Below are 27,780 nucleotides of genomic sequence, written 5' to 3' on the forward strand. Positions count from 1 at the left end.
CCTCTTCGAGCTCGCTATATCCGTGCTCCGGATATTTGAAAGCTCGCTGCGGGACGGGGGCGGGGACGGAGAAGGGGCCAACGCGCGCGGTTTACTTGTCACGTCCCTGTACTCCCTGTCTGCCTGTCTCTCTTGCGCATGACGCGAACAGTTCCAAAACAGTTGTCGGTCTCATTCCCACTTCGCGGCCTGTGTTTCGTCAACATTTGGACCTTGGACCTACGAAACGAACTGCTGTTATGCGTTATGCCCTCGTCGCTCAATCCCGCACTGGATTCATGTTGCACGGGCCGGACCGTTTCGGGCGACGAGTGTCGTTGGGACGTGTCGTCGTCGTCGTCGACGAGAGACGGCGCTCTCGATCTCGACAATTGCGTGTCCTCCGATTCGGAAGACGAGTGGCGGTTCTGGCAGTGGCGGCCGAAGGAGCCGCGGGTGCCGTGGTACCGAAACCTACCGAGCGTCACCATCTTGGGCAACGTCTCGTCCGTCCCGAGGCTCCCAAGTCCACGGGAGCGTGAGAGTGCGTTATCACCATCGACGTCGTCGACCATGTTTCCGATTCCGACAAGTATTGCCGCCGACTCCGAGGAGTATTACTGTTTCCGGGTGAGGAAGAGCATCTGCGAGCCCGGCGTCGAGAACATCGTCATCCCGTGCTCGAGCAACTTCGACCTGGAGAAGCTGCGGACGGAGCTGGTGAGTGTATCGAGAATCTTCTCGAGGGCACGGGGACGATCGCGGTTAGCTAAAAGATCAAAAGCATCGTGCGTCGAAATATATGTATTACATCATCCGAAGTGATTTCTCAAGGTTTCGTCACGCGTCAGAAGATATAAAGTATATTGCGATTATATTGACGAGTTCCCGTTATCGAATCACACATTTTTCCGACTTTCCGACTGCTCCATGTACGCGTAAATTAATAACTGTTGATTACGTGGGCTTTCGTGGTCTGTTGTAGTGGAAGCAGTTTGGCGTGCCAAGGGCTAGACGCATCTCCTACATCGACGACGACGGGGACGACGTTCCAATCGATTCGGAATGCGAGTTTCACGAAGCATTGAAGGTACGCGCTATATATATATACCACTTATATACTGTATACATATATGTATACAATTGTAGTTAGATCTCATTTATTCGTACAAAACACATTGAAGCAATTAAGCGTATTTGCCTCTTCTTTTGAGATTCCTCCCCCCTTTTTTCCCCCAATGTGTTTGGGATAAGCTTGGTCCTATCCCAAATACAACAGCGTGTCTCCAACTGATTGCTCCAGTTGTTTGAAACAAAACTTCTGATTCCCCCTTATTCTTTCGAGATAATCGATATGAGGTTAGGTACGAACTCAAAGTACCTTCTTCGCTATTTTCGAAAAATTGTCCGAATTATCAGGAGAAGATTTGAGAGCAGGTTGCGTGAATTAAATCCGATTCAAATTTCGCGCCCATCTGAAGTTGTTTCATCTCCAATCACGGATGATCACGGAGATCCAATCACGGAGATCCAATTTTGAAAACTTTTTTTTCCCTTAAAATTCGAATTTTTTTCAGCAGTTTATTTCAACCGATTTCTCTTTCAAATTCTTTTTGCCGCAAAATTTGAATTTGATTTAGTTCGTGTAACTTATGGGTTTCCGTCCGATAAATTCGTTTGATAACTCTTATGAGTTTCCGATAGATTAACAAATAGAGAGTTATTAATGTAATTCATCCGCAGCTTTGGATTTTATTAGCTTCTTAATATTTACTATTAGACGCGGATTTGTGATGAAATTTTATAGAAGAATTATTAAGAATTATTAAGAAAGAGAAATAATGTTTAAAGAAATATTAAAATGTCTCCATTTATTAATTATTAGATAAAAATGTATCAAATAAAATTTGAATTGAATTGTAAAAATATAAATCAAATGTGACACCACCTAATACAAATTATTTTATGAAGATTTCTATTTTTTAGAATTAGCTATCGCGAGACTACTTAGTCTTACAGCAATAACTTTGCATTGTGTGCTTCATGCGGAAAAATTGAGGTAAACCATTTCGAATTTTTTGTTTTAGCTCGCAAAAAAAGCTTTCGTGGCAAATACGGCGATTCCGTTGATCGTTGGTTCGTTTAACGTGCCTATGGGCAGCGACGACGAGCAAGGTGTCGGAACGAACGAGATCTGTTGCCCGAACAAAGAGTCGACAAGTATCAATGACAATCCGATCTTGTCCTTCACTGAAAAGAACGGCGGCTCTACGTCGAAACCGAATCCTGAATTCGACAAACCGAAATGTCCAAACCAGGAAATACTATCGAATCATGAGAAATTGGATGTAAGGCAATATGTTGAATCGGGCGATGAACAGACAGAATCAAAAGATGTAGAAATTCCACAATCAAACGCTTTGTTACGGTGTCATTCAGATACGGTGCCTCCTCCGTGGTTCACCAAGTACATGGATGCGGTAAGTAATATGGATAACTGAATACATATGGATACTGTGTATGCTGAAACGATTAATCTAATTGTTTCGTAGATGAAGAAAGAAATGGTGTCTACGATCACACACGAGGTCGTGAAAAACGTGACGGAAGTACTGAACAAACGTTTGGACTCCCTTGCGCATCCCTCATTGAAGGAACTGGGTCAATCTCGAAGCCAGTCGTATTCTTCTCTCTCGAAGCGACATTTCAGAGGCTCCTTCGACTCGAACGAGAAGAATCAGAAGAGAATGAGGTCTCAAGACGAGGAGCAGTCGAGCGATGCCTCGATCGAGCGCGTGGACGAGCCGCAAAACGTAAACACCGCGGAAGAGCCGCAAACAAAGAAAGATATGATATCCACAATTAGTCAAGAAGTAGTGAAGGAGATGACGGAGATGCTGAACAGAGTTACGTTGGATCTCACGTCTGTTCCTTCAAAGAAGTTCGGTCAATCGCGAAGCCAGTCGCATCTTCCTTCCTCGAAACGATTTTCTCGACACTTCGATTCGCAGTCGTGCGAGAAGAATCAGAGGAAGAAGAGATCTAAGGATGGGGAGCAGTCGAGCGACGACGCTTCGCGGCAAGAGAAGCTACTGCAGAAGAAGTTCGATAAGATCCAGGATCTTATCGAAGATAGGATCGCTATTTGTGCGAGCAAGTTGAAAGAGGAAAAGAAGAAGAAGCATCATCAACGGCTTGCTCAAGTAACCACCGATAGTCTGAACAACGATATCGGTAAGGAGCAATCTGTTCAGAATAATGCGCGGGAAGAATTTGTCCCTCGGAAGAACCTGCCTTCACAAGTGGATTCGATACCATACGATGAAACTCTGGGGATATTTGAGAACGAGCTTCGTATGAGCTGCTCCGTCACTGGACATCAGATATTAGATGAAGGTCGCCGTCCCAGGGACGTCTGGTACTGCAACAACTCGGATGTCGACAAAACCAGCTTCTGGTCGTGTGATCAAGACGAGGATAGCGACGATGCTTTCGAGATCGTCCAGATACCCGTTTCAGGAGGCAGAAATGAATCATCTACGCGTCTTGAGGAGCCAGCCGTCGAGCAACGACGACACGACAGCAATCGGGACTCGCCCAGCTTCGAGCTCCTGTCCGACCCGCCCTCGCCTGCGTCCTTCATGCACTTCAACGAGGAGCATTTTTCGGCGAACGAGGGGAATGCCGAACAGCAATCTTTCGCGAATCCACCGACGAGCTCCATTTATGTGGTAGATATTCACGGCAAGGTCTATAATAAGCATCAATTAGCAGATCTTGACGAGCACGTTAGCGCCGATTTGGAAAAACGACCCGGCGGAGTCTATTCGTTCGTAACGGAGACCTTGCCAGTTCAGGACGCTCCCTGCTCGAAGTCGTCCTGTTCGCGTGCGGAGCAACGATCGAGCGAACGCAAGAAGAACTCTCGAGATGACGTGTGCGACACCCGCGACAACGCAAGCAGCACGTATGACGACGTGAGAAACTCGCATACGAGCTACCTGACCGTGCGGACTCACTGCGATTTGAAGACGCAATGCAGTTGTCAGTCGCAGACTGACTCGAGTGACTTCACGCAGAGCTTCCACTCGCATACCACGTCGGTCACCGACACGACCGACATTTACACCGAGGCTGCCAGCGGCAGCGGTAGGTACGGTGAGCAGCAAGTGCCGACAACAACAGCCAAGAACGTGCGAGAAGCGGCGACGACGACAAATAGAAACGATCACGATGTCGTCGATGGCTGCACGGAGGGACTCTGGACAAACGAAATTTACAACGGTGCGGACAACTATTCGAAGTGCACTTGCGGTTCGCACAGCGGTACTCCGCGATTCTCGGCCGATTTTGCGTACCAATCCAGTCAAGCGAGTGGACCTTCCGATAGAACGAGCTCCAACGCAGGATCGAGGAAGACATCCGACGGTGGGGCCCGTCAGACCCCGAGCACCGCTGATCCTGTTCATATTCTACCGGAAACATTAGTCACTGCAGCTGCCCATGTCGGGTCATACGCTTACGGTACCGCATGCGAGATGTTGGACAAGATACGGGCGCACACGGTGAGCTTTTAAACGTGACATTCGAACGCAAGGACGATACGCTTTCGCGTGCGAATGAGATTGTCATTCGGGGAAAAAAAAACCGATCGTCTGTTTCAGAGAGAGGATTCTGCTAAACGCCGAGGCGGAGCGAAGTGCGATGATAAGAAGCGCTTTTTCGTTGGTCCTCTGTCTTTGTACTAATTAAACTACTAGACACGATCCTTCATTTATTGCTGACATATTATATCCGAGCAACCACCAAGCTTCAGTTACATTACGTTTAGGTATTATAATTGATGCTAAGTGTTTACCGGAATTATACACTACGCGGGGCTAAATAGATTTATTAGGCGATAGGTAAATACGCGGATCGAATTTGCTAGGCTCGAAATGGTATTGTACTTTGAACGTGTGGCGATCGACGTATGTGTGCGGCGCGTCTTTTACAACTGGGGTTTCTTAGATCACGCAGCGAATAAAGTGAAATTAAGTTTCCTACACCGACGATTGTTAATTGACTCATTGGGAGACACTAAGAATGAATATAGTATATCTCATTGTTAACGGGAAAAAGTTTCAATGATACTAAACCAGTAGAGTTTCGAAAAGAAAGAAACAATTAAAACGCTGATGCATTTTGTATATATACGAGTGATTCTTAACTGCACGCGATAAATAGAAGTAGAAAAATGTCACAAAAACGAACCAAATGCATTGTATCAAATATTACGCTATTTACCGCGTGAAATTTAAGAATCGCTGTGTATGTAGTTATTCACAGTGATGAATTATGCTATGTCATAGAATGTTAGGCTTGCTCGTAGCTGTATGAAATTAAGGAATTATATATAATAAAAACGAACAGACGAATGTGTAGAGGAGAGAGAGTGCGACATTGCGAAATAGTTTTAGATTTTGTGGACGAGAGGGTAGGCTGTTTGGAAGGAAAGTATGAACTTCTTTATTACAACATTTCCGCGTATAGATAATATTAGTAGTTAGAGACAGTGACTATATAGATAAATCAGTTGCCCTTGTTCTACTTGTATATTTACCGAAATGAAAGGGGATACCGCATTGTTTAGGACTGAATGATCGTTATTAGCTTAGATAGATGATTTTGCAAACGCGTCTGAAGAGTTACGATTCAATTCCGTTAAATGACATCACTCTGGATATCGGCGCAGAAGCTAGCACAGGAGTTACCTGCCGATGATCTTCTTGATAAAGAAAAATAAGACAAGTCACCCCTTCGGCACATGCGTTTCGCAAAATGATGTACCAGTGTTCGGCGGTAAGATTCGCACGAAATGTTTAATCAATTTACTGCACTTTCGAAATTCTTATCTTATATGACACGCATTATTACGTTGTGTTAGAGTTAGAGCTTATGGAAATTTAGCCGGATTTGCGGAAATAAATGTTATATGAATTATATATACATATATAGTTTACATATAAATATCCACATCCAATTTTGGTCATTTTGGAATTTGAATATACCTCTACATGTTTAGTAATTTTTTAATCTTATTTTGTACAATTTAAATAATTCTCGCGTAAAACTGTCGCTAATTCTATTATCTTTTTTTTGTGTAAAAACATTTGTAAAGTGAAATTTAAAATTAGTATAAAAATATTTATATACAGCTTTCACTTAAAATACTTATTTCAAATCTTCAATTATATTATTATTATCAACGCAAAATTTTTTTAATACTTCACTATTTAAACACTTTTGCTCGTTTGTTAAATTTTTCAATATTTACTTAAATTAATTAATAATTAATTTTTTAATCTCTAAAAATTTCTAGTTTTGTAATAAATTTTTATAATACTATATTGGTTTAAACAGTTTTATCAACAACAATTATACAATTCTAATAATAATTTGCTAGAATTGCTAAAATATTATAAGAATATAAAAACTATTAAGATTTCTATTTACAATTTCTAAAGTTTTAAATATTGCTCCGAAATATAAAATATGCCTCACACTCCATGGACTTCCATTCTTTTTACTAGTTGAAATGCATTATGGATTAGCTATTATAAAATGTGTATCTTCAGTCTGTTATACATTTTTTACGAAAGAAAGAGGAGAAGTGAGATTGTGTGTTAGGAAAAAAGATATTCCTATATCTTGTCATACTGTCGAGACTAATAGATGCTCGATAGAAACGATAGGAACCCTCGATGCACGAGCAATCATATCCTTCGTACTTTAATAGGCTGCGGTACGTGTTTTTACCTTTTGTATAAAGGAACACGTGAGAATTATTATTTCTCTGTCAGTCGACCCTCACTTTCATTTTTTATCCTCTTTGTAAGCCCAATTGACGTTCCCCTTTTCTTCTAGGGGTATGGCCCCATCAGTATCTTCTTCCTCTGGTATTTCCACATATTTGTAGAATATGGTCATTACGGCGAATATTGTTATGACTGCTGCCATCAACACGGCATATAGGAAAATCTCGTACACCTGCGAAATGAATAAATAAATAAATTCGGTCTGCATGCACTTTACTCGACGCTTAATCAAAAGACGGATCATATGAGATTGAAAGTGAGAAGAATGAATATTAAGTGCAGAGAATTACATGAATTTCATCGACCGTACAATCGGTCTTGGTCACTTACTTGCCGGTCGAAGGGACGCGCACCCTTTATGATGACCACAATGAGATTGCCGAAGGCCACGCTCAGCAACCAACCTGCCTGCAGTAGAGATTTCATGCTCACTGGCGCCTGAGTAAAGGCGAACTGCAAGCCTGTCACGGAGAACATCACCTCGCCCATCGTGATGATGATGTATTGCGGCAACATCCAGGCCATGTGCAGCGAATTGGGCGGTGTGACCTGCACTGTTTTGCCGGCGATCTTGTCACCATGCTTAATGTGGGACCCCACCACGGTGTACACCCCACCGAGTTTGAAAGGCACGTTCTTTTCCAGCAGTGTTTCGTCCAGATAAACGTCATATTCACCTGGATCCTCGATTTTTTCTAACTTTGATTGTGAAAATTCTAAACTACTGACCAGAATTGACACTACTTCCGTCTTGTCCTTACGGAGCAATTTCAATGTGGCGTTACTTAATCCAGGCGAAAGATAGATGAGACTGCGGACCATCGGCTTACCCTTTTCCGGTTTGTCCACCATGTCGTTATAGCTATGTTTTAATCCCAAGGGTGTTATAACCCACGACGTTGCATTGGCCTCCGTGCCAGTAATATTTCCTGATACAAGAAGTTATTTTTAAAATACGGAGATTGCATTTTTCGATATATAAAATCTATGAATTCTACCTGAATCATTTATCCGAGCGATATAGCCTTTATTATAGCATTCTGTGAAATCTGCTCTATAGTCGAGTATTTTAATAGGCCCAATTGTTTTCACTTCTAGAGTTTCTGATTTATTTACTGGGTATATTTTAATCTGGCCTTGATCTACCATATCTATACTCACGCTACAATCCATTGTATTGAAAATACGGATTTGAGCATATCCTTTTACCGGTAACGTCGGATACGTGTTCTGGAATCAAGTGCAGAAATTCAGATAAAGCATCACGTTTTTCATATTCCTTACGAAACCTATTGCGTTAATTAATTATTACATTATGAAATATGTGGTAATTTATAAATGATATATTAAAACTTCCATATCGATTTAAGAGATTTCGAACAATTAAGCACAGATAGATATCAAATATTTTTAATAACGCGTAGAAAAAAAAATTCTGTTACTACCTCGATTTGTATTTCGACAATACCAGCTACGATGAAAGCAACACTGGCCAAGAATCCGCCGGCAACGAGCTTTTTCAAGGGTGTATCGATGATATGTATTTTGGCGAAAACCGGATAGATACAAGTCTCGAAAATTGGTATGAAGATGATGATCAACAGTGGATTGACGGCTTGCAACTGATCGGGCAGCAGCATGAAACTGCCTATTTGGCCATCCATTCGCGTTGCTTGGAATGTCCATTGGGAGCCTTGCTGATCGTAGAGCGCCCAGAATATTGGCAGTGGTATGAACAATTTCAGAACTCGCAGTGAGACTTTGATATCTTCGATCAGCTTGTTGTCGTAAATATCATCAGCATGATCGAGCCAGTGATCGCGTTTTCCCTCTTTCTTTCTCATTTTATTGCCGATTGCATGCTGGTTTTTTGAAACATAAAAACGATATATTTACTTTAAGTGATTTTTTAGTTTCATTGAGTGAAATTAAAAATTCACGGAATCAAACATTTAAGAGAGATTGATTAAGGACTTATTTTTGTGGCTGAGAATTTAAAAATCCGTAGAGAGTTTAGAAATATATTTAAAGATTCATTGATTTCCACATTTAAGGATTGGAAAATTCATGAATTCCAAGAGTTATGCAAATTTAGAGTCACGTGCATTCTCTCTCTCTCTCTCTCTCTCTCTCTCTCTCTCTCTCTCTCTCTCTAAGACACGTAGAGATTACTAGACAAAATTATTTCACAGTCACGCAAAAAAATTATATTAAAAATATTCAAAATACATACATATATATATATATATATATATATATATATATATAAATTATCTGCAAACTATCATACAAATCATTGTTTACACTACTGTACACACTGAGACAATTATTATTTAATAATTAAAACAAACATTTACTCACAAAACTCACTCATAAACTCTAAAATATATATATATATATATGTAACACATGTGTAAACAATGATTTGTATGATAGTTTGCAGATAATTTTTATTAGTTTTGGAGTTTTCGAAGTGTTTAAAATGGTTTGAGAGATTTCGGTGATATACGACTTACGCAAACGCACTTGGTAACCTTGACGATGAGATTGCCCGAGGGATTCACTATTTTGTACAGTCTTTTCCCCGAGACGAATATCACTGAAAATAAATTCTGAATAAGACTGCATCTATACGGCTGGGAGATGTGTCTCATGCTTTCTTATCCTCACCAATTGATAGAATCATCAAACAGGCCGGCACCAAAAATGCCACGAAGTAACAATCGCCTCCAAAGCATTTTGTTTCGCGAATCACCGGAGTCAGCAACGTGGAGATTAGGGAACCTGTATTAATGGAGAAGTAGAAGAGGGAAAAGAACATCGCTAACTGTACTTCCTGCTGAGGCAGAATGAACTGATCGCCTCCGAAGGCCGACACACAGGGTTTTATTCCGCCTGTACCAACCGCTATCAGGAATAAACCCAACATGGAAAATTCTCTGAAAAATTGGAATAAGTTTATTCTTTTGTTGGCAGGAATTAAAAAGTCTTTAAGATTAGCAGCACTTGAATGGTATTTAAATTAAATTGTATTCAAATAATATTTAAATTTAGATAGAGAAGTTGAAAATTATTTTTAATCTGTGTTAATTTTTTATATTAATATTATGGTTATTTTAGACATATTTTATACTAACCTTGCGGGCAATCCGATGGTCGGTGCCGCACTCAAGGATAGAATCACTTGTCCAAGTGCGTAAATAATACTTAAATAAAAAATAGTATTGAATTTTCCGAGCCATGAATCGGATATGATTGCACCCAACAGCGGAAAGAAATAGACGAAACAGGTGAAGACATGATAGATTATTGTAGAAGTGTCCTCACTGTATCCCAGCATGTTAAACAAGTACAGCGAGAGGACGGCTGAAATATAATTTCGTGTTAATTCACAATCTCTCCATTAAATTATATACGATCAGATTCAAGATTAAGATCAAACTGTTCATCAAAGCCTCTCCAAAATTTCAGAATTATATGAAAACAGTTAAAGGAAATATCGTCTTACATTATAAATTTAAATTTGTTGATAACGTATCTTAAATTGATATAATTTTTAGGGATTATCAAAAGGATAAGTATAATGTAATAATATTATTCTGTTAAAAAAATTAAAATATAATCCGACAGCACACGAGATGAGAATCTAAAAAAATATCACATTTGTTTAAAATTATCAATTTGTTACTATGATAACTGCAATAATATAGAAATGTTACAAAAATTAATCTGCATTTAATGAAATTCGGTCTTCAACCGACTTTTACCTAACAGTATATTTTGATAGATCATGGCATACTTTCTTTGTAAACTTTTTGAATTTTTGCAATATCTTCAAAATTGAAGAAAATATAGTACACGAAAATGTGCGTGACGTCATAATGTTGTTGCGAAATCTTTTGAAGTTGCCGTCATCAAAGAAACTTTAGAAAGCTATAACTTTCTCAAATTTGGGTTTTTTTTTTTAAATTCAAAAAGTACTAAAAATCGGCTTAGATTCTCTACATTAATTATGGATACCGCTTAATAAAAAAATTTTACTTGAGAACCCAATTGGTAATTTTTATAGAATGTTAGAGCGAAAAGTTTATTCTATGTTTCCAATTAAATATTGTACTAGTTTCGGCTAGAGTTGTTGGAACTAGAATTAAAGGAACAATTGTTCTAATTGTCGTATTATTACTTTTAAATTACGTAGATTGTGGAGTGACGTTAATACTTAAATTGACGTTGATGATTTGTATACTTACTGCGCATTCCATAATAACAAAATCTCTCGCAGAATTCATTGCTGATAATGAAGAACACTGATTTGGGATACTTCACTTTCTGAAAATTTTTTCAGAAAAAAATTTAATTTTTTTTTTTAAATAAAATATCAAAATTTAATATAAACACACATTGTATATATAATAAGAATAATTTTTTCAAGTTTTAAAAGCGATTCGTCGACGTGTAAAATGAAAAATGCAGGAAATCAAGTTAAATACTTTGGTAATTACTTCGCGAATTAATTAGTTCAATGATTTTAGTTCTTAAATTAAGTTTGTTATTCTAAAGTAAAATCAATTTTTATGTATTTTTAATTATGTAGTTGAAATGTAAGGAACTAATTTTTTGTTAACGAGACACTCGACCTGGAGTTACGAAAGTAGCTTTTCAAAGGAAGAGATCTAGCGCAATCACATTGACCCGATTAACATCATATTGTTACACAACAGGCACATTTATTTTCCAGCGTTTCCCAACGAGGATTGAAATGCGAAGGTCGTGCCGACCGAATTATCATTTATGCCATGTATATTGAATTTAACGATTGGGAATAAAGAGTATAAAGACTTTAGAAACGAGATAACAAATGAGTCTGGCACAATACTTTGTGAGGAGGTAATTTATTTTTCACTTAATGTTCTCCATTAGGCGAGAACGTATATTTATCCTTTTCGCCGTGTCGACATATTGTCTGTCTTCGGTAACTAATTAAATTTATAACCGGAATATAAGTGTAGGAGAGAGAGCAACGTGAGAAAATTAAATATAATATATAAGACAGAAATATCTATGAAATGTATAATGAAGATTTGCTGGTGGTAAACTCACATAAATTTGTGAGTGAGCATTTGTAACAAGTTGTATGCAGCTGTTTTTGCAACTAAGTTTCTAAAAGCAAGCGGCTGTTTATTATTATACATAGAACCTTACAGCAATTTGTTTCAAGGAAATTTTTACACGTGAAGAGATTATTACAGATAAAATGTGTATTCTCACAACGATGTCCATTTCCAGTTATTGCTTTGACAATTAAGTCGTTGATAACATTGTCTTTTACGTCGTCAGGGACGACGATGAACTGCTGGGTATACGAGCATCGATAGTGTGTGTGAATGATGTAAAGTACAATATAAATTGCATTGCGATATATTATCAGTTGATAGAAGCATTGACATTTAAAAATTACGCGACGTAATTTTAGATTGTAAAATAATGTTGCGAGCTGTAATTAATTTCTGAGACGCCATGCAACAACAATACTTAACGTCACTGTTTAAAGGGAATCTCGGGAAATACCACATCCGTTTGAGATTATCAATTTATTATCTATATTCTGTTATTGAAGCCTTACTTAAACAGACATTTAAATGCCGTTGTAGAAAGAAAATGGAAACGCCGACGAAAATAGCAGTAATGGAATGTCTATTATATGTATATTAAAAAAAAAAAAAAAAAAACAGACGCGCTCTTTTCCAACGATTAATGCATTTGCGTAGTACGCACAAATGCGATAAAAGTGATAAAACTTGCGTTATAGAGATTATCTTTATCTACAATATCTGTACTTTCCTCCCCCCCCCCCCGACAACTGTTCCGAATCAAATCTGAATCTTGATAATGCTCGTCGAGTAATTACGTTGTGGATTAAACAATTTGATAATGATGTATGTAAATAAAGAGCTTGATAGAATGATCTAATTTCAGATACATACCCAGGTAACACATGTACATACGTTTCAGAAAGTTTTATAAGCGTTTTTCCGGAACGTTTTATAACCGATTTCTAGAAACGTTTCTCATGAGTAAAAATGTCCATTTGAAAAACCTATTATAGAAACGTTTTGTTTTAATGATAAAGACATTTTAGATAAAGACATTTAAAATTCCTACTTTTCACGTCTTTTGAACGTGTTTATGCATAACGTCTTTGAGACATGCGTGAGAATGTTCTACAAGCTTTATGCATATATAGGTACCTCTATGACGTCTATTCTTTTTCGAAGAAATTCCTGAACTGGTGCACATTCGTGCAATAAGTTAAAGTGAAACAAACATACTTGTCTCACTTTAACTTAATTGCATTACTGATGTGCACCAGTTCAGGAAGTTCTTCAAAACGGAACACACGTATAAATGTTCTTTCAATGGCCACGTTTAGCAGAACGTTTATTTTGCAACTGTTGGAAGTTTTCTAAGCTCAGATTTGTCCGATAACAAATAGATTAAGACCGGTAGGACAAAATTAATTTAAGTAAATAAGTGAATGATATATTTTTGCATGTTGATAAAATAATTTATTTTGTGCAATAATTAGTGCAATATAAATTTAAATGTATCAAAAAAAGGTCATTAAAGCTATTATATATATAGATAAAGCAAATTATAATTTTGAAAGGAAAAATTTAACAAATAGGTATTTTTGTTAACTGTAGAAACGTAAAAATACGTTTCTTAAATCATGGTTTCAAAAACATTTTTGTTCAAACGTTTCTTAATGGTTCTTTACGGTTATGAAACTATGTATATACGTTCAAAAGACGTATATGAAACTAATATATGTGCTACCTAGAATGGCAACAACACGGGTATTTACCAATTTTGGTAAATGGTATACAAGTACACGGAAATCGCGGTATCCGGATTGATTATCATGCGTGCTGACCGGAATGGATTAGAGAACTTTAACAAAAACTTGCATCTCGGAGAAAGTACAGTGGTCGGTCGTGACCAAGGGAATTAGTCGGGCATACTGAGGTGAATGGAAACGAGTCAATGAACCGGCGCTCAATTGAAAAACTAATTTATGCTCCAAACCTATTCACGTCGACTGTTATGGTAATTTAAGACTATGTAAATCGTAACACGCATTTGTCTTTCTGGCGCATCGGTAAAATCATGTAAAGGAAGGATGAAAAAAAGCGTTTACAAAATATTTAATAAATTACATCTGTGTTTCTGTATAAATATATAAAAACTATAATGTATTATTTACGTCTACGAAGATCAAGATGATTTGACCTACATAGCTCTTGTTAATGAATCGAGAACCAGCGAAGTTAGATTACACAAGTTTATTTTTAAGTAAATATTTAAACAAACAGAGGCATTTCTTTCTTGCAATGCGTTTTGGAGATCTGCATAGTAAAGATCTCGCTTCTATTTTCTTAAGGTTTATATTTTACAAAATTCTGAAATATTCTTTTAGTATTTCTTCGATATAATGAAATCGTTTTCTACCTTTTCCTTTAGAAAAATAAGCACGCGGTTAAATTATTCAGTATAATTACTATTCACGATAAGTATGATAAAATTAAAGTTTACCTGCCGCACATGCATTTTATTTACGTCCATTGTATACGTCACAATAGAAAGGGGAAAAAAAGAACTGATGATATATTAATATATCGATCACTAGCACGAGGATCGCTTCACTTCATCGGGTGGGTATTCTGTCTGATATGTTACAATTCGAACTACGTCCAGATTGAGGAGCGACGACGATCGGTCACTCGTCGTCGGTTTCGACGGCTCCGCTTGTACGCGCTCGTACATCGAGACTGACATCAGCGATCGTGAGCGAGCGTAATATCGCTGGCAGAGTAGGTAGGTAGGTAGGTATCACCATGTAAGAATAGCCTATATACCTCGAAGCGGGCATAACGTACACGCGTGTGTGACGGGCGGAGTATTACATTCGTGGTGCGAGCGTGTTCCGGCGTAGTATTTGGAACAACGTGAAAGTACCGTGGTCACATCGCAGAGCCGCACGTGTAACCGGCCGATCGGTTTTTAATTCGCATCAGGTGTTTCAGGCATTACGCGCGGATGTGACATCAGTTTCCGATTTACGCTCCAGTACAAGCTCGCAATTAAAAAGCGCACGAGTGTCATTGCGTGTAAAGTACAAAAATGCAGGATATGAAAGGAGATAAAAGATATGACATTACAATTTTTAAGAAATTGATTTTCTCTCTCAGATCTAGTAAGTAATATTTATATATCTTGACATTTAATCCTGTGCAGCAAAAAGCGCCTATATATTCCGAAGGAAATATCGCAATATTAATATTAGAAATCTATGACTTTGTGTTGCTGACCTCGTTGATGACGTAACGTAATTTATGCGCGTTTGCGGAATAAACGCCGGAGGAGTCGTACATTATTTTGCGTAGTGCGTGATCACGTAAAAATACGCGCTATATCGAGTGTAATTAAAAGAACCGAGACATATCCGCCGATTCAATTGTTAGATTTTATTCTCGGTAAAATGACGTATCTCACACACATACGCACATAAGACACAAGATCTTTTTTTATATCTGTATGTCTGCGAATTATCTATCGTAGTAGAATGATCACACGATTGTAGGCTGCAGTCCAATTATTATAGTCATATCTTTTATTTACGGAAAGAGATAAGCATTGTGATCGAGATAGATGATATAATTGTACAAAAATCAAAATCCAGACACTGTTGACAAAATAATTAACCGGTTGATTAAATTAATCTCTTTAAGAGTTTCTTAATCTAAGAAACAACCAATTCGCAAATATTGTTATAAAAGACCGCCATTGAAACTTTCATATACAAACTTTTATCTCAAACTGGAATGTCTCGTATATTGCGAATTACGGAATCTTTCGAGTGAAGCGGAGCGAAGTCTGATCGCGATGACAATAAGTAATACGGAGGGAACAGAGAAAGAAGTTGCTTATATATATAAAAACGCGGTCGACCGATGGTACGTGAATGTAAATTCGATGCGGGACGTTTATTATCTGACGATTTTGCAACGTTGAAAAACGCGGGAGGACGGCTTCCCTTCTCTCGTCGCGGCAAAAAGATCGCCGAATCTTACATCATGTTTTCTTTTCTTATCGTCGAGCGATATTAACGTTATATACATATATCAAAATACGAGTAGCGTATTTACCGCACCATCATCGTTGTGTGTGAATTATATAATGCGCTATATACGCACTTAAATGCGCGATAATATTAATGCGAGCTTCCAACCTCGTGGTAACATGTTATAATTGAGCGAAAGTAATCCAAATATGTTCATGCAAATTTTCGTAGAAGTTCACCGGAATCACAGGCGGCCATAATTATCATACAGGATTACGGAATGCAAATGATGATGGTATTTCTATAATATCTTATCTATTTATCTATCTGAGATATATAAATCTAAATATCTTAAACACTTAAATATGTCATTAAACTATAAACTGTATAAACGTATATAGTATGTTTCACGAATATTTATTTTGATCTCACCTCTTCTTGGGCTTCGGCATTGCTTTGATTATCCGGGTGATCTGAAACACGTAATATTTGACAAAGTGATTTATGTTGTTTGGGCTGTCATAAGAAAATTAAGACTGACAATGTTGTAGAGGAGAAATCTTTTACCATTATAAGCTGTCTTTATTTATAATTCAACTTCACATTCAACATAAATTGAATAACTTATAACATTAATAGCTATTATTTAAAAATTAGTCTAATCATTGTCAGCTATTTTAATCTATCTCAGTGAAAGCAACTGGCGATCGTTTACGCCAATCATCAATATTCATGAGCAGTAATTTGACTGTTTAAAGTTTAAACTGGGTCACGGTCCAATTGTATATCGTATAAAAGAATCATTAGGCAAGTAGTTACGACAATTAACTGAATATTCATTCACGTTATGAATATTTATTTCGCGGTTTGATCTCTGAAAACATTCGACAAAATCAGATATACGCGCGACAAATGCAATAATATATTATTTGCGTCATTTTTTGACTTTGTTCCGTTACTCGATAATTTTTTTATCGCGTTTCCTGTATTAATTATGGCGATTAACCCTAGATAAATGACGTTGTCAAAAAAGATAAAAGATATTGTTATCAGAGCTTTAGCAATTACCGCTGCCACCGCTGGCCATATCGGCGGATGCAATACTCGACGTTCTTTAAAGCGATAAGAAAATCGTTTACAATACTAGTCTAAAAAAATTTTGCTGATTTTAAAAGAATTATTATTTTGACTGTTGTCCATAATCATCAGCATTGCCTTCCGTTCTTAAACAGCTTAATGGTTTGTTTAATTAAAATAATTATATGTCAGTAATCAAGATTTCTGTATAACACTTTTCTATTTTATTACCTATCCTATTTATATTAAATTATTTGCTTTTCTCTATCTTATTTAACCCTCCATTGTTGTCGTATGAGGTGAACGTTCATATTAGAGCAAAGTTTATTGAACTTGAGATTAGTTTTCTTTATTATGATTGATTAAATTTCAATCCAATCTCAATCCCAAACCGTAACGTGATATGGGCTTAAGACTGTGTTGATCTGAAGAGACAATGCCGCATTAATACAGTGATATACGCGTATACATATATATGTATACAGGCGCGGCACGGCGCTCATACGAGAGCGCTAACATTTATTTGAACGAGGGCAATGGAGGGTTAATTGTATAAGTATAAATAGAATATTTTTATATAACTGAAAAAAATTGTATAATATTTCGATTTCAAGTTACGTTGTTATTGCATGCTTGCACATCATTTGCGTAAACCATTTATTTTTATAAAATGACAACAGTTTCCGGCTTACGAAAATAAGTTATCTCATAAGAGATAAAAAAATTCCCAATAATCTGAACGTTTGTTAATTCGTTAAATTGCCACTTAACGTTTATTTTTATCGACATAGATAGAATGACGTTTTTATTACGCCTACATTTCATCAGTCCCTTGTCTGATCGTTTTCCAACTCGTGTTCGTATTTATTGAGACTCTAGTTATTTAATTGACGACTTGGTTTACTCACGATAAGCCAATTATATCTCAATCATCCTAAGATTTGTTAACCAATGTATATTTGCGTCAAACCGACGCGTAAAACGCTTCGTTAACGTCTGATAGTTGTTAAAGAAAAATTGCTGTTTATATTTATTATCAGAAAGAAATCCTGATAATAAATATAGTGTAGTAATGCGATTAATAGAGGTTTATCAGAGAAAGGCGCTCTCATTTTAGTAATATCTCGGATCGCATAAACGATCGATCGGATTACAAGTGTGTGTGAAAGAAAGGCAAATTCCAAGGGATCGCGAAAGAAATGTAAGAATATTGCAATAACAGCAATTCAGACAATACGCATGTCTCAAATCGGAACATATGACGTCTTTAAGACACCTTTAATACGTCTTATGTTCCAATTTGGGACTACATTGTGTTCACTAGGAGCGTTTGATCTCAATTTGATGCGAAACAAACGGCAATTTTTTTATATATGCATGAATAATGAAAAATGAAGATATATATATATATATATATATATATATGCCGCCGTTATAATTAATTGTCAAAAGACGAAATACCTTGGATCTCGTTATCGAAAGTTTTTCTCTTCGATACACCCGTAGTGTCCATTTTCGCCAATTCTTTTCGCCGTCCAACTTATTCCCACGACGTTGACTTGGACACTGATGATCGTCTTACCGATCGTAATACCGCAAGTATGAACTATCACTCCTCATCTTATCTATCAATACCTGTAGACAAAACAATCTGATTACAAAGTTATTTTATCGCGCGCGATATTACCTACTCTCGAAATTCTTAAAATCCTGCACGCGGGTGTGAAGTGAACGTTGACGTCAGGATTAATCAAATGACGTGAAAGGCGACTTCCTTTTTTTCGATCGCAGCATATTGGCGAAAACTTGTTATCGATAAGTGTGGCGACTGTGGCGCAGAATAATGAGCTCTATATACTGCTTTAGTGAGCCGAAGATCATCTGATGGGTTCAAATCCGATGAAATATCAGTTTTTATTTCACGGCCACGATCACTTCCACACAACAAGCATATCAAAAAGACGTTTAGAAGATATCTCGAACGTATCCTATATCACCTAAAATATATCTTCGGGATATCTTCTGGACGTCTTTTTGATATGCATGCTGCGTGGGCTATCTCTCGGATATGGTGATGACAAAACCCACCAAGAGTATTTTTCCACGAGAATATCTCATCTGTATTTGAAGAGGAAAGCAAATCCTCAAGATTGGAAGTTGGGCAATAAGCTGACTTGCTCCTAGGAAACAAGATTTTATATCGAAATCTCAAAAATTCTGAGGAGACCCAGGTCCTACTTGGACTCTGTTTGACTTGAAATGTGCCATTGATTGATTTTATTGATTGTTATCATTAAGTGTTACATTATAAAGATATTTTTAAATCAAGAATATTCTTTTTTCTGCAATGTGTATATAAAAAATATAAGGATACAAGGAGAATTGTGTTTATCGTACAGATTGCTGATGCAAGTCTCTCGCAGATTCTCGTTCATCTCGATGAATACTCATTTCGTCCGTTATCTCGGCCATGAGAGTTCGAAATCAAATCCAAGCAAAAATTGCGCTTTTCCGTGGGATATCGTGAGCGCGTCGCGATGCACGAACATTCGCACGCACGTGACATGGCTGCGCGGCGCGGTAAATGCAATACGCGTGAAGTTGCTTTCAAATAGGTGTCAAGGCATCCGCGACGCGCGCAACGGTACGTTTCGGTGTACTCGATTTTTAAAGATGCGCAGCCGCGCACAAGCGCATCGAAACTAGCGAACTTCGCGTGCATTCGATACTCCGACGGCCGATTACGAAAAGCGTATTCGTCACCTTTTTTCTTTAATTTCTTTCGTAATCAAAAGGACAATTCTCCATGCATGATTTTCTTTTATTAATCTTTTGTTGCATAGTGTCCCTATATGGGAACACTTATTTCCTCGCAGTTTTTCTATGTTTTTACGTATTTTATAATTGGTTTGTGTAACATATTTCTAAGATTTAATTGTATGTATGGAAATAACATAAATATGTAATTATATTTTTCTGTTTTTTGACCCTACCACTGATAATTTTCAAATTCATCTATTACTTAATTCTAAAATACAATTTTATTACAATTGGAATTTGATACATTGCCAGATTCCCTTGTAAGGATTTTGAAAAATTACTTATATTGCAATATATTTATATTTTTATTCATATTAGAGAGACTATTTCGTTAAAAAGTAGCAACAATTTTATTACATTAGATCTGCCATTTTATATTTTCAAATTTTGCAGATTAAAAATTAAAAGCCTAAAAAACTCTTACGTATAAAATTTTATACGTAAATAAGCATAGTTAATTTTTTTCAATTTGGCTGTCATATTGAATCTGTCGTTTTGATTTATTAAATTACGATTTCAGATTTGCAATTATAGCAACTCCAAAAATTCCTACGTACTAAAATTCAGCAAAATATGTGCAACAGAAAAATTTGTGCAACACAAAGGGTTAAATTAGCGTATCATTGGATTTCCACGTGTGTGATGCCTCGATCGTCATAGAATAGATCTTCCGGACGATCTTAATTACTGTTAGACACGATCTTTATTTAGTTTTGGTCTTCAGCTTACATATACTGTTTATATGTATATCTATCCACGATTAGGGTTGGACGTTTACGCATAAAATACAAATAATCTACATATAAAGTAAACTTAATGTTCAACGTCCCATATAGCACCAAGTCGTCTAAAAGAATGACTAAAACTCGACATATTTTCGTCAAAGATATCTTACAGTGAAAGCGATTAGTTGGCAAAAAGATATGGCTTAAAAAAAAGTTTGGCTCGGTCATCTATGAAGGTAAATAATATGATTTGAATAAACTATGAAGAGGATCATCAACGATTCAGATATATTTCGTCAGAAATAGGAATTTAAATATTTTGTTTGCAATTTTATTTTCAGTGCTATTATTTAGCTTTGGCACAATTTTTACGATGTCAGAAAAAATTAACAATTGTTTTAAAGATTTTGATTTTGTGTTGCAATTGCGAGCTGAACAATATACTGCTTTTTCTCGTTTAAAAACTTATAGAGATAGCGTAAATATAATAATATTCCTATATTAATATATCATGCATTACTGTACAGTTAATAAATAAATTAAAATTAAAATGCATCTAATCTAATCTATAAGTTTAAAACTACTTTTTATTTTTGTAAAATTGTTTGCTAAAATACAGCTAAAGTAGTTCGTCCGTGATAATACTGTCAAAAAGTTAATGATAGACAAATGACATGTAGTACTTGGCTGGGATTGTCCACGTCATGCAATATGTGTGTAAGAATCTCATATATACAGAATATATAGACACTAATGTGTGCTAATCTTCAAAAGTTTAGCTATCAGCCTGTCATATATGCGTCCACCGCTATCAGAAATTGTACTTTAATTATGTATCAATTGTTTCGAAACTAGACGGTCAAAGGTCTTGCATTTTTGTAAGAATATTCTTGCAAGTTTTTTTTTATCATCTTATCATCTTTTCATTAAATTAAACCGTAAAAATAATTTGATCTCTTATATTTTAATTCGAAATGTGAAATATATCGGAAGTCGTTTTCGTCCTATGATACATATCCCAGCAAACACAGAATACACCGAGTGCGTAATTTGCTATCAAATTGCGCACTCGGTGTATTCTGTGTTTGCTGGGATGTAAAAGTGTTAACTTTGACTTCATTATTTCAACTTCGGTACGGCCAATCTTTTTCTAACTGCACATGTACGTGTGTGTAGAGCGTGTTTACATTAACATGCTATCTAAATTTTGTAAGATTTCTAAGAAAATCAGTTTACGAATATGTATACATATACCTTAAAGAAATCAATATCATTCAATTCATAATACCTAATTTATATTAGTTACATTGTCTACGTGAAAAAAGTTCGTGTAAACGTAAACAATCAGTAAACAACCCACGTAGATAATCTTGAAATTTCGGCACAACCCCCTTTGCCCACGATCGAGAACTCCGTTGGGTCCCCTCTCCCCCTCGCCCCACTCTCTTTATTCCGCGAAAATTAAATAAAATGACGGAGAGAACATTTCTTAATCGTTCGCCTAGCGAAACGGAGCGGGTTAATTTTGACCTGTGTGCATTTTGAGAGCAGCAGGTCGTTTAGCGCGTGAACGAGACGGATAGAACGGATCCGCGAGTATATAACGGTAAAACCGTCTGTCCTCTGCACTGTCCGAGACAGTGGCGCGAATCTGGGTCTCCAGACTCTCCAGCGGCAGAGAGACGATGAGGGGGTCATCTCCTTCTCTCATTGTCAGTGCTGTTCTTCTCGCGCTTTATCGACGTCTATGGATTTTTCGCGGAATCGTGGAATTCCCGATTAGTAATCTCACGCGGAGCAAATCCGACCGAGCATGTGCGAGCTCGCGTGGAAAAGCGTGCTTTTTCGCGGTAAGCGCGCACGCGGGCGGGGAACCGACCGTGGCCGATATTAAAATTCGATCTTCATCAAGCCTCGCCTCGTTACAAGAGTAAAATTGACCACCGATCGAGTAATTCTAAATATATCCTAATCTAAATAATAAAATATATTAGCAAGCTGTGTAAATGTAATAAATAATAAATTTATGAAATACACCATAATACCTTATACTTAATCATAAATACACTTTAATAAAATATATTTGCAAAGTGTATTAATAGATCGTAAAACATATATTAAAATGTATATTCGCAGAGATATTACGCTTTAGATTTGCGAGATCTGAAGAGGTTTGAAGATGCTTCGCGAGAGAAGCTCGCGGAGGGAGTTTGAATTTTATTGGGTATAATCGCATTTGTCGTATGACAAATTTTTTAAATGTATTAATTGGCTACAAGATAAAGGATTTCTAGAAACTCGAGAACTTTTCTGTTTTGTATTCAATTAACGTGCTTAAAAAATTTGTCGTACGACATATGAAATATCAGCATTAATCAGCAGGGCCGTAGCGAGAAATCATCTCCGTGCTCCCGCAAGTAAGCACGAGCAGATCCGTTCCTGACGATCGCGAGACACACGCAGTGACGCCAGTGACGGAGGAGGCGACACGCATTCGCGAGCGATGGGGTTCGATGTGAGCCGCTTCAACGGCGACGTGGACGAGGAGCTTGTGTGTCCTATATGCTCTGGCGTGCTCGAGGACCCCGTTCAGGTACAGCATACGCGTGTTTCAATTTTCATTCGAGGACACCTCGCCGCGCGACCCACCGACCCACCCCCTCTCGCCTATAACCTCCACCTCCACTGCGCTCATGTTTATTGTGCGAAGAGCTTTACCGGATTTGGTCAGGGAGTGGGACGAATTTACGCGTGGTTTATTTCGGGGTAAATCTTTTCGGAAAGGTGGAGGATCAAGATCGAGAATTTTCGCGAGTTTCCATCTGAGAACCGCGCTGAACTCGGCTCTCGGAAGTAAGAGGTCGGTCGGTGGATCTGAAAGATTTTAGTTGACTTCGCACATCGAGAGAAAGAGACAGAGACAGAGAGAGCTCTCGAATACGTAATACCTGCTGGAGCTTCCATTTTCCGTGGTTTCCTGTTGTTCTCGTTCTCCTCACGCGATTTCGTTCGTCTCGAAAAGGCGAGCGAAATCGCGCATCTGCGAATATAGGTTAGCCTGACTTGTCGCTTTTATAACGTTGCTGCTATTGCTGATTAAGCATCGTCGGTGTTTACCGATCGAGAAGCTTGTATCTTCTGCAAAAATGCGTATTCTAAATTAAACACGTGTTTACGTGTCTACGTATGAAACGTAATAAGCTGCCGTCTTCTCTTTTACACTGCAATTTCGGCATCTCTTGCGTCACTCTATATCCACATATACATTTTAACAGATTTATACATTCTCTAACACAAAGGGTCTATTTTCTGTTGCTGAACTGGCTGCACTAGTTCAGAGTTGATCTCTTTTACTCCACATTGAAGGAGAAAAGACACTGAACTAGTTCAGCAATAGAAGACAGACCCAAAGTATTGCTCATGCCTAAAAGCTTCCATAATTTCATCACTCGGGGAGATTCGTGCATATCTTGCCAAAGGTAGCATGTATACCTATACTAAAACTTTATCGCTTTATAAAGTTGTGGCAGCTTATGAGGACTGGCAGGTGAGTAATGTGTTGCAGGCACCAGTGTGCGAGCACGCCTTTTGTCGCACCTGCATCAACGAATGGATAAATCGCCAGCCTACGTGCCCTCTGGATCGTACGGCCATCACGTCCACGCAGCTTAGAGCAGTCCCCCGAATTCTTAGGAACCTCCTGGCCCGTTTGTCCATCAAGTGCGACAACATCATATACGGCTGCAACCATATCGTCAAGCTGGACGGCCTGGCTGCGCATCTCGAGCAGTGCGAGTACAATCCGAAGAGACCAATGTTGTGCGAGCAGGGTTGCAGCTTGATCATTCCCAAGAACGAGCTCAAGGATCACAATTGCGTGCGCGAGCTTCGCAATCTGATACAGTCGCAGCAGCAGAAGCTAACCGACATGAAACGCGAGCTCGGCGAGCAGCAGCTGCAGATCAACGAGCACAAACGCGAGATCCATCTGCTCAAGGATTTTATGCGCGCCCTCAGAGTGTCGAACCCGGCGATGCGCGCGATCGCCGATCAGATGGAACGGGACGACGTCGTCAGATGGTCCGCGTCTCTGCCACGCGCCAGGGTTACCAGGTGGGGCGGTATGATCTCCACGCCCGACGAGTTGCTGCAGGTACGAATTGTAGCCATAGATATATCCCAGCCAAGTCTGTCAAAAGCAGATCTTGCAAAGTATCTGGTACAAATGTTATCAGAAAGATTACAGATTTGATGCCGATCCTGATTTATCACATAATATCTGCAGAACGCCAACAGAAATAATAGTCTGCTAACATAGTCAGACAGCAGATTGGTGGCAGAAATCGAGCAGATCCTACTGGAATCGTTCAGGCTCTGCTGCCAATCTGCTCACATTGCCTGTCAATAGGCTCTGTGCGGTTTCTGCTATCAATCTACTGTCTGATTATGTTAGCAGACTTTGCTGGCAGAACATAAGCTGAATGCAGACGCAGATGTCAGTCTACTACATATTTGGATCAAATCTGTTACCAATCTGTTACCGACAGACTGCTATTATTTTGCTTATTACGATAGATATAGAATTAATTTATGTGCCAATTGTTAGATTGATTTTGCGACCGCACTCATTCTAAGATTGCATCTTTGACGTTTGCAGACGATGATCAAGAGAACTCTGTCGGAGTACAATTGCCCACCTCATGTGATCGACGAGTTGATGGAGAACTGCCACGAGAGGAAATGGCCGCCAGGTTTAAATTCCCTCGAGACTAGACAAAACTCGCGACGACAATACGACAACTACGTGTGCAAAAGAGTGCCTGGCAAACAAGCGGTACTGGTCCTCCACTGTGATAATATGCACATGCCGGAGGATATGATGGTCGAGCCTGGGTTAGTGATGATCTTTGCGCATGGTATCGAGTAGGTTGGACATCGTATATGAATACGATTATTAATTCAACACCATCACGACTCCAGATATACTGATATCGCGTCGCAAACGCAGTAGGAGTGAATGTGCTCGGCCACAGTTTGCGAATTGACATGAGTTTATTCTGGATAAGATTAATTCGCGAGAACAATCGTCTGATCATTGTCAAGTTTTACTCGGAAAATTCCTTCACGGGATACTCGCACGCTTACGGTTAAAACCTTAAGATTTGCAAGATTGTTCTTGATGTGAATTCATTCCGAAGATAAATCGAAGCCGTCGAGCATACGCAAACGATGATGCGCGCTGTCGCCCTTTGTGATACGCGATTCTGTGAGGCGCGATTGTCGCGTACAGGCTCGATTGGGATTGTAATTGTAATACGATACGGCAAACAACATCGGTAAACATGTTTCTTGACTCGCGTCAGATTTGATTCGCCGTTATCGGTTATCTCGATCGAACTCCCAGAAGAAAAAACTCAATCGAGTATCTCTGAATCGTTGCACTGTGATATACCACTTCGGTGAGAAACCTCCTGAAATCGCGTGATAAATGACCGACCACCGCCTCTCCTTCTTGGCCGGTCGATCGATCGAGTTGTACATTTTTTATCGGCGGTTCGTTTATCGTTCATTTCAGGATCATTTACGGATACTTAGAAGTCTGTGAATATTTTACTATACTTTAGAGAAAGAGAGCAGCGTAAGCGAAGATTGGCGAAAACTCCCACTAATGATCTAAGCACAAACGAGAAATCTAAGAATGAAATACAGATTTGCCAGCGTTGCGATCTGTTTTTTAACATTTGACGCGTATTGGTCCTGTCAGGAATCGCGTTTTTTTTTCCCCAATGATATTTTTCTCCTGCAATTCTTACCCTGCAATAGTTCCTTGCAATACTTTTCCTTTTCTCCTCGAAAATTCATTCTAAGCTATGCGTCGTAAACAAGCTGATCATTATTATCGTCTGCATACGAATTTAAGCATTTCCTAAAAATTAATTATTTGTTGAATATGTAATAAATAGCTTGATTACTCTGAGTTAACGACACGTTTTGCTTCCTCGTCGTATCACTGTGTTAGGGTGTTCTATTGTTCTATTGTTAAAAGAAAGTTTGAATTGCAAACTTTTCATAAGGCATACTATCAAAATATTATTTATTATAATATTAGTATTATGTAATTATAATTATAATTATATAATGTTAATAGCGATGGAACACCCTATGTAAATTAATTACTGTAACGATTAATTAGTTTTGTATCGCAGTACTGATCTATGATTTGCGAATTGTGTAACATTAAAATGCTTCTTCACGTAGCTTTTTGCCTTGTCACGATGTACTTATAGGACCAGCAGATTATTTAAAAAAGTTTTTATCACAATCTCGATCTTGTAATCTATTTTTATAATACAAGATAATGCCACGTAATGAAGGAGAATAGAGATATTAGAATTCGTTCTCTCGGAGTCTATTAGAGTCTTTCTCTCGGAAAAACTCTCTAGTTCCGTCAGTTTTGCGTTACTTCGCAATTACTTTCAATAAGTCTTCGAAAAAGTCAAATACGCGCGAAAATTGTACTACTGTCTTTTGGTACCTTTTTTGTCCGATAAATTGTGTTATCTGATAAACATCGTGAGTTTTAAGTGTAATATTATACATCTAGAGATTGTATTAAGACAATTCGATGAACAGGCTGATTTCATACATATATATATATATATATATATATATATATGGTATATATAATATAATTGTAATAAAAAAAGCACGGATTTTACATATCAAGTGATTTAATATACCTTATATTTTTATTTTTTTTCTCACTTTGATCAGGCTATACAATCCATAAATCCCTCGGATCTCAAATTACGCTCGACATATAGATTCAATCATATACAAATGCTGAAACTAGACTGCAAGAAACGTTTCTATGTGGCTGTGAGCTCTGATTTAATAAATAATGCTGTACGATTTTCCATACTCTTTTGGGATATTAGGCCTGTTCGTTTTCGCTGAACTAATAAGTTAGAATGAAACAAATATATTTTTTTTCATTCTAACTTATTGCACTAGTTTAGAAGTGCAGCGAAAACAAACGGGCTTATTAAATCTCTAAGTACTGAATGAAAAGTCGCAACACCAATAACGGCCATAATCTATTTTACCATAGAAAGCAAATATTCTTCCCAAAATTGTATTTAAAAAAAAGATTCGTGCACGCATTATTTTTTAAATTACGTTAAAATTAAACACTTTTGTG

At 37.8% G+C, this 27,780-nt stretch overlaps 3 protein-coding genes across 11 annotated transcripts; 2 read left to right on the top strand and 1 right to left on the bottom strand.

Moving 5' to 3' along the window:
- The first annotated feature begins 152 nt into the window (after positions 1-152).
- On the top strand, positions 153-5,967 carry LOC143907591 (uncharacterized). Its single transcript, XM_077424447.1, has 5 exons — positions 153-699; positions 965-1,069; positions 2,067-2,459; positions 2,532-4,544; positions 4,644-5,967. Exons 1-5 carry the CDS (start codon positions 247-249, stop codon positions 4,725-4,727), a joined length of 3,048 nt encoding a protein of 1,015 aa, XP_077280573.1. The 5' UTR covers positions 153-246; the 3' UTR covers positions 4,728-5,967.
- Positions 5,657-18,636, bottom strand: LOC143907594 (solute carrier family 15 member 2). Of its 2 annotated transcripts, XM_077424450.1 has the most exons (10): positions 18,496-18,636; positions 16,390-16,430; positions 11,087-11,165; positions 9,974-10,202; positions 9,507-9,775; positions 9,353-9,435; positions 8,282-8,698; positions 7,835-8,066; positions 7,167-7,765; positions 5,657-7,008 (listed from the first exon to the last, which is right to left on the bottom strand). In XM_077424450.1, the coding sequence occupies exons 1-10, from the start codon at positions 18,545-18,547 to the stop codon at positions 6,835-6,837; spliced, it is 2,175 nt and encodes a 724-aa protein (XP_077280576.1). In that variant the 5' UTR covers positions 18,548-18,636; the 3' UTR covers positions 5,657-6,834. The 2 variants fall into 2 exon arrangements, with proteins under 2 accessions (XP_077280576.1, XP_077280577.1); XM_077424451.1 differs by lacking the exons at positions 16,390-16,430; positions 18,496-18,636 and adding an exon at positions 14,430-14,923.
- Elgi (E3 ubiquitin-protein ligase NRDP1 elgi) lies at positions 14,951-27,698 on the top strand. 8 transcript variants are annotated; one of them, XM_077424477.1, is made up of 4 exons: positions 14,951-15,090; positions 22,959-23,172; positions 24,127-24,732; positions 25,237-27,698. In XM_077424477.1, the coding sequence occupies exons 2-4, from the start codon at positions 23,083-23,085 to the stop codon at positions 25,504-25,506; spliced, it is 966 nt and encodes a 321-aa protein (XP_077280603.1). In that variant the 5' UTR covers positions 14,951-15,090; positions 22,959-23,082; the 3' UTR covers positions 25,507-27,698. The 8 variants fall into 8 exon arrangements, with proteins under 8 accessions (XP_077280603.1, XP_077280606.1, XP_077280604.1 ...); XM_077424480.1 differs by having other exon boundaries at positions 22,962-23,172; XM_077424478.1 differs by lacking the exon at positions 14,951-15,090 and adding an exon at positions 17,850-18,235.
- The last annotated feature ends 82 nt before the right edge of the window (positions 27,699-27,780 follow it).

The sequence above is a fragment of the Temnothorax americanus genome, unplaced genomic scaffold, assembly GCF_048541705.1.
Source record: "Temnothorax americanus isolate GAGA-0224 unplaced genomic scaffold, ASM4854170v1 Scaffold84, whole genome shotgun sequence".
Taxonomy (NCBI): domain Eukaryota; kingdom Metazoa; phylum Arthropoda; class Insecta; order Hymenoptera; family Formicidae; genus Temnothorax; species Temnothorax americanus.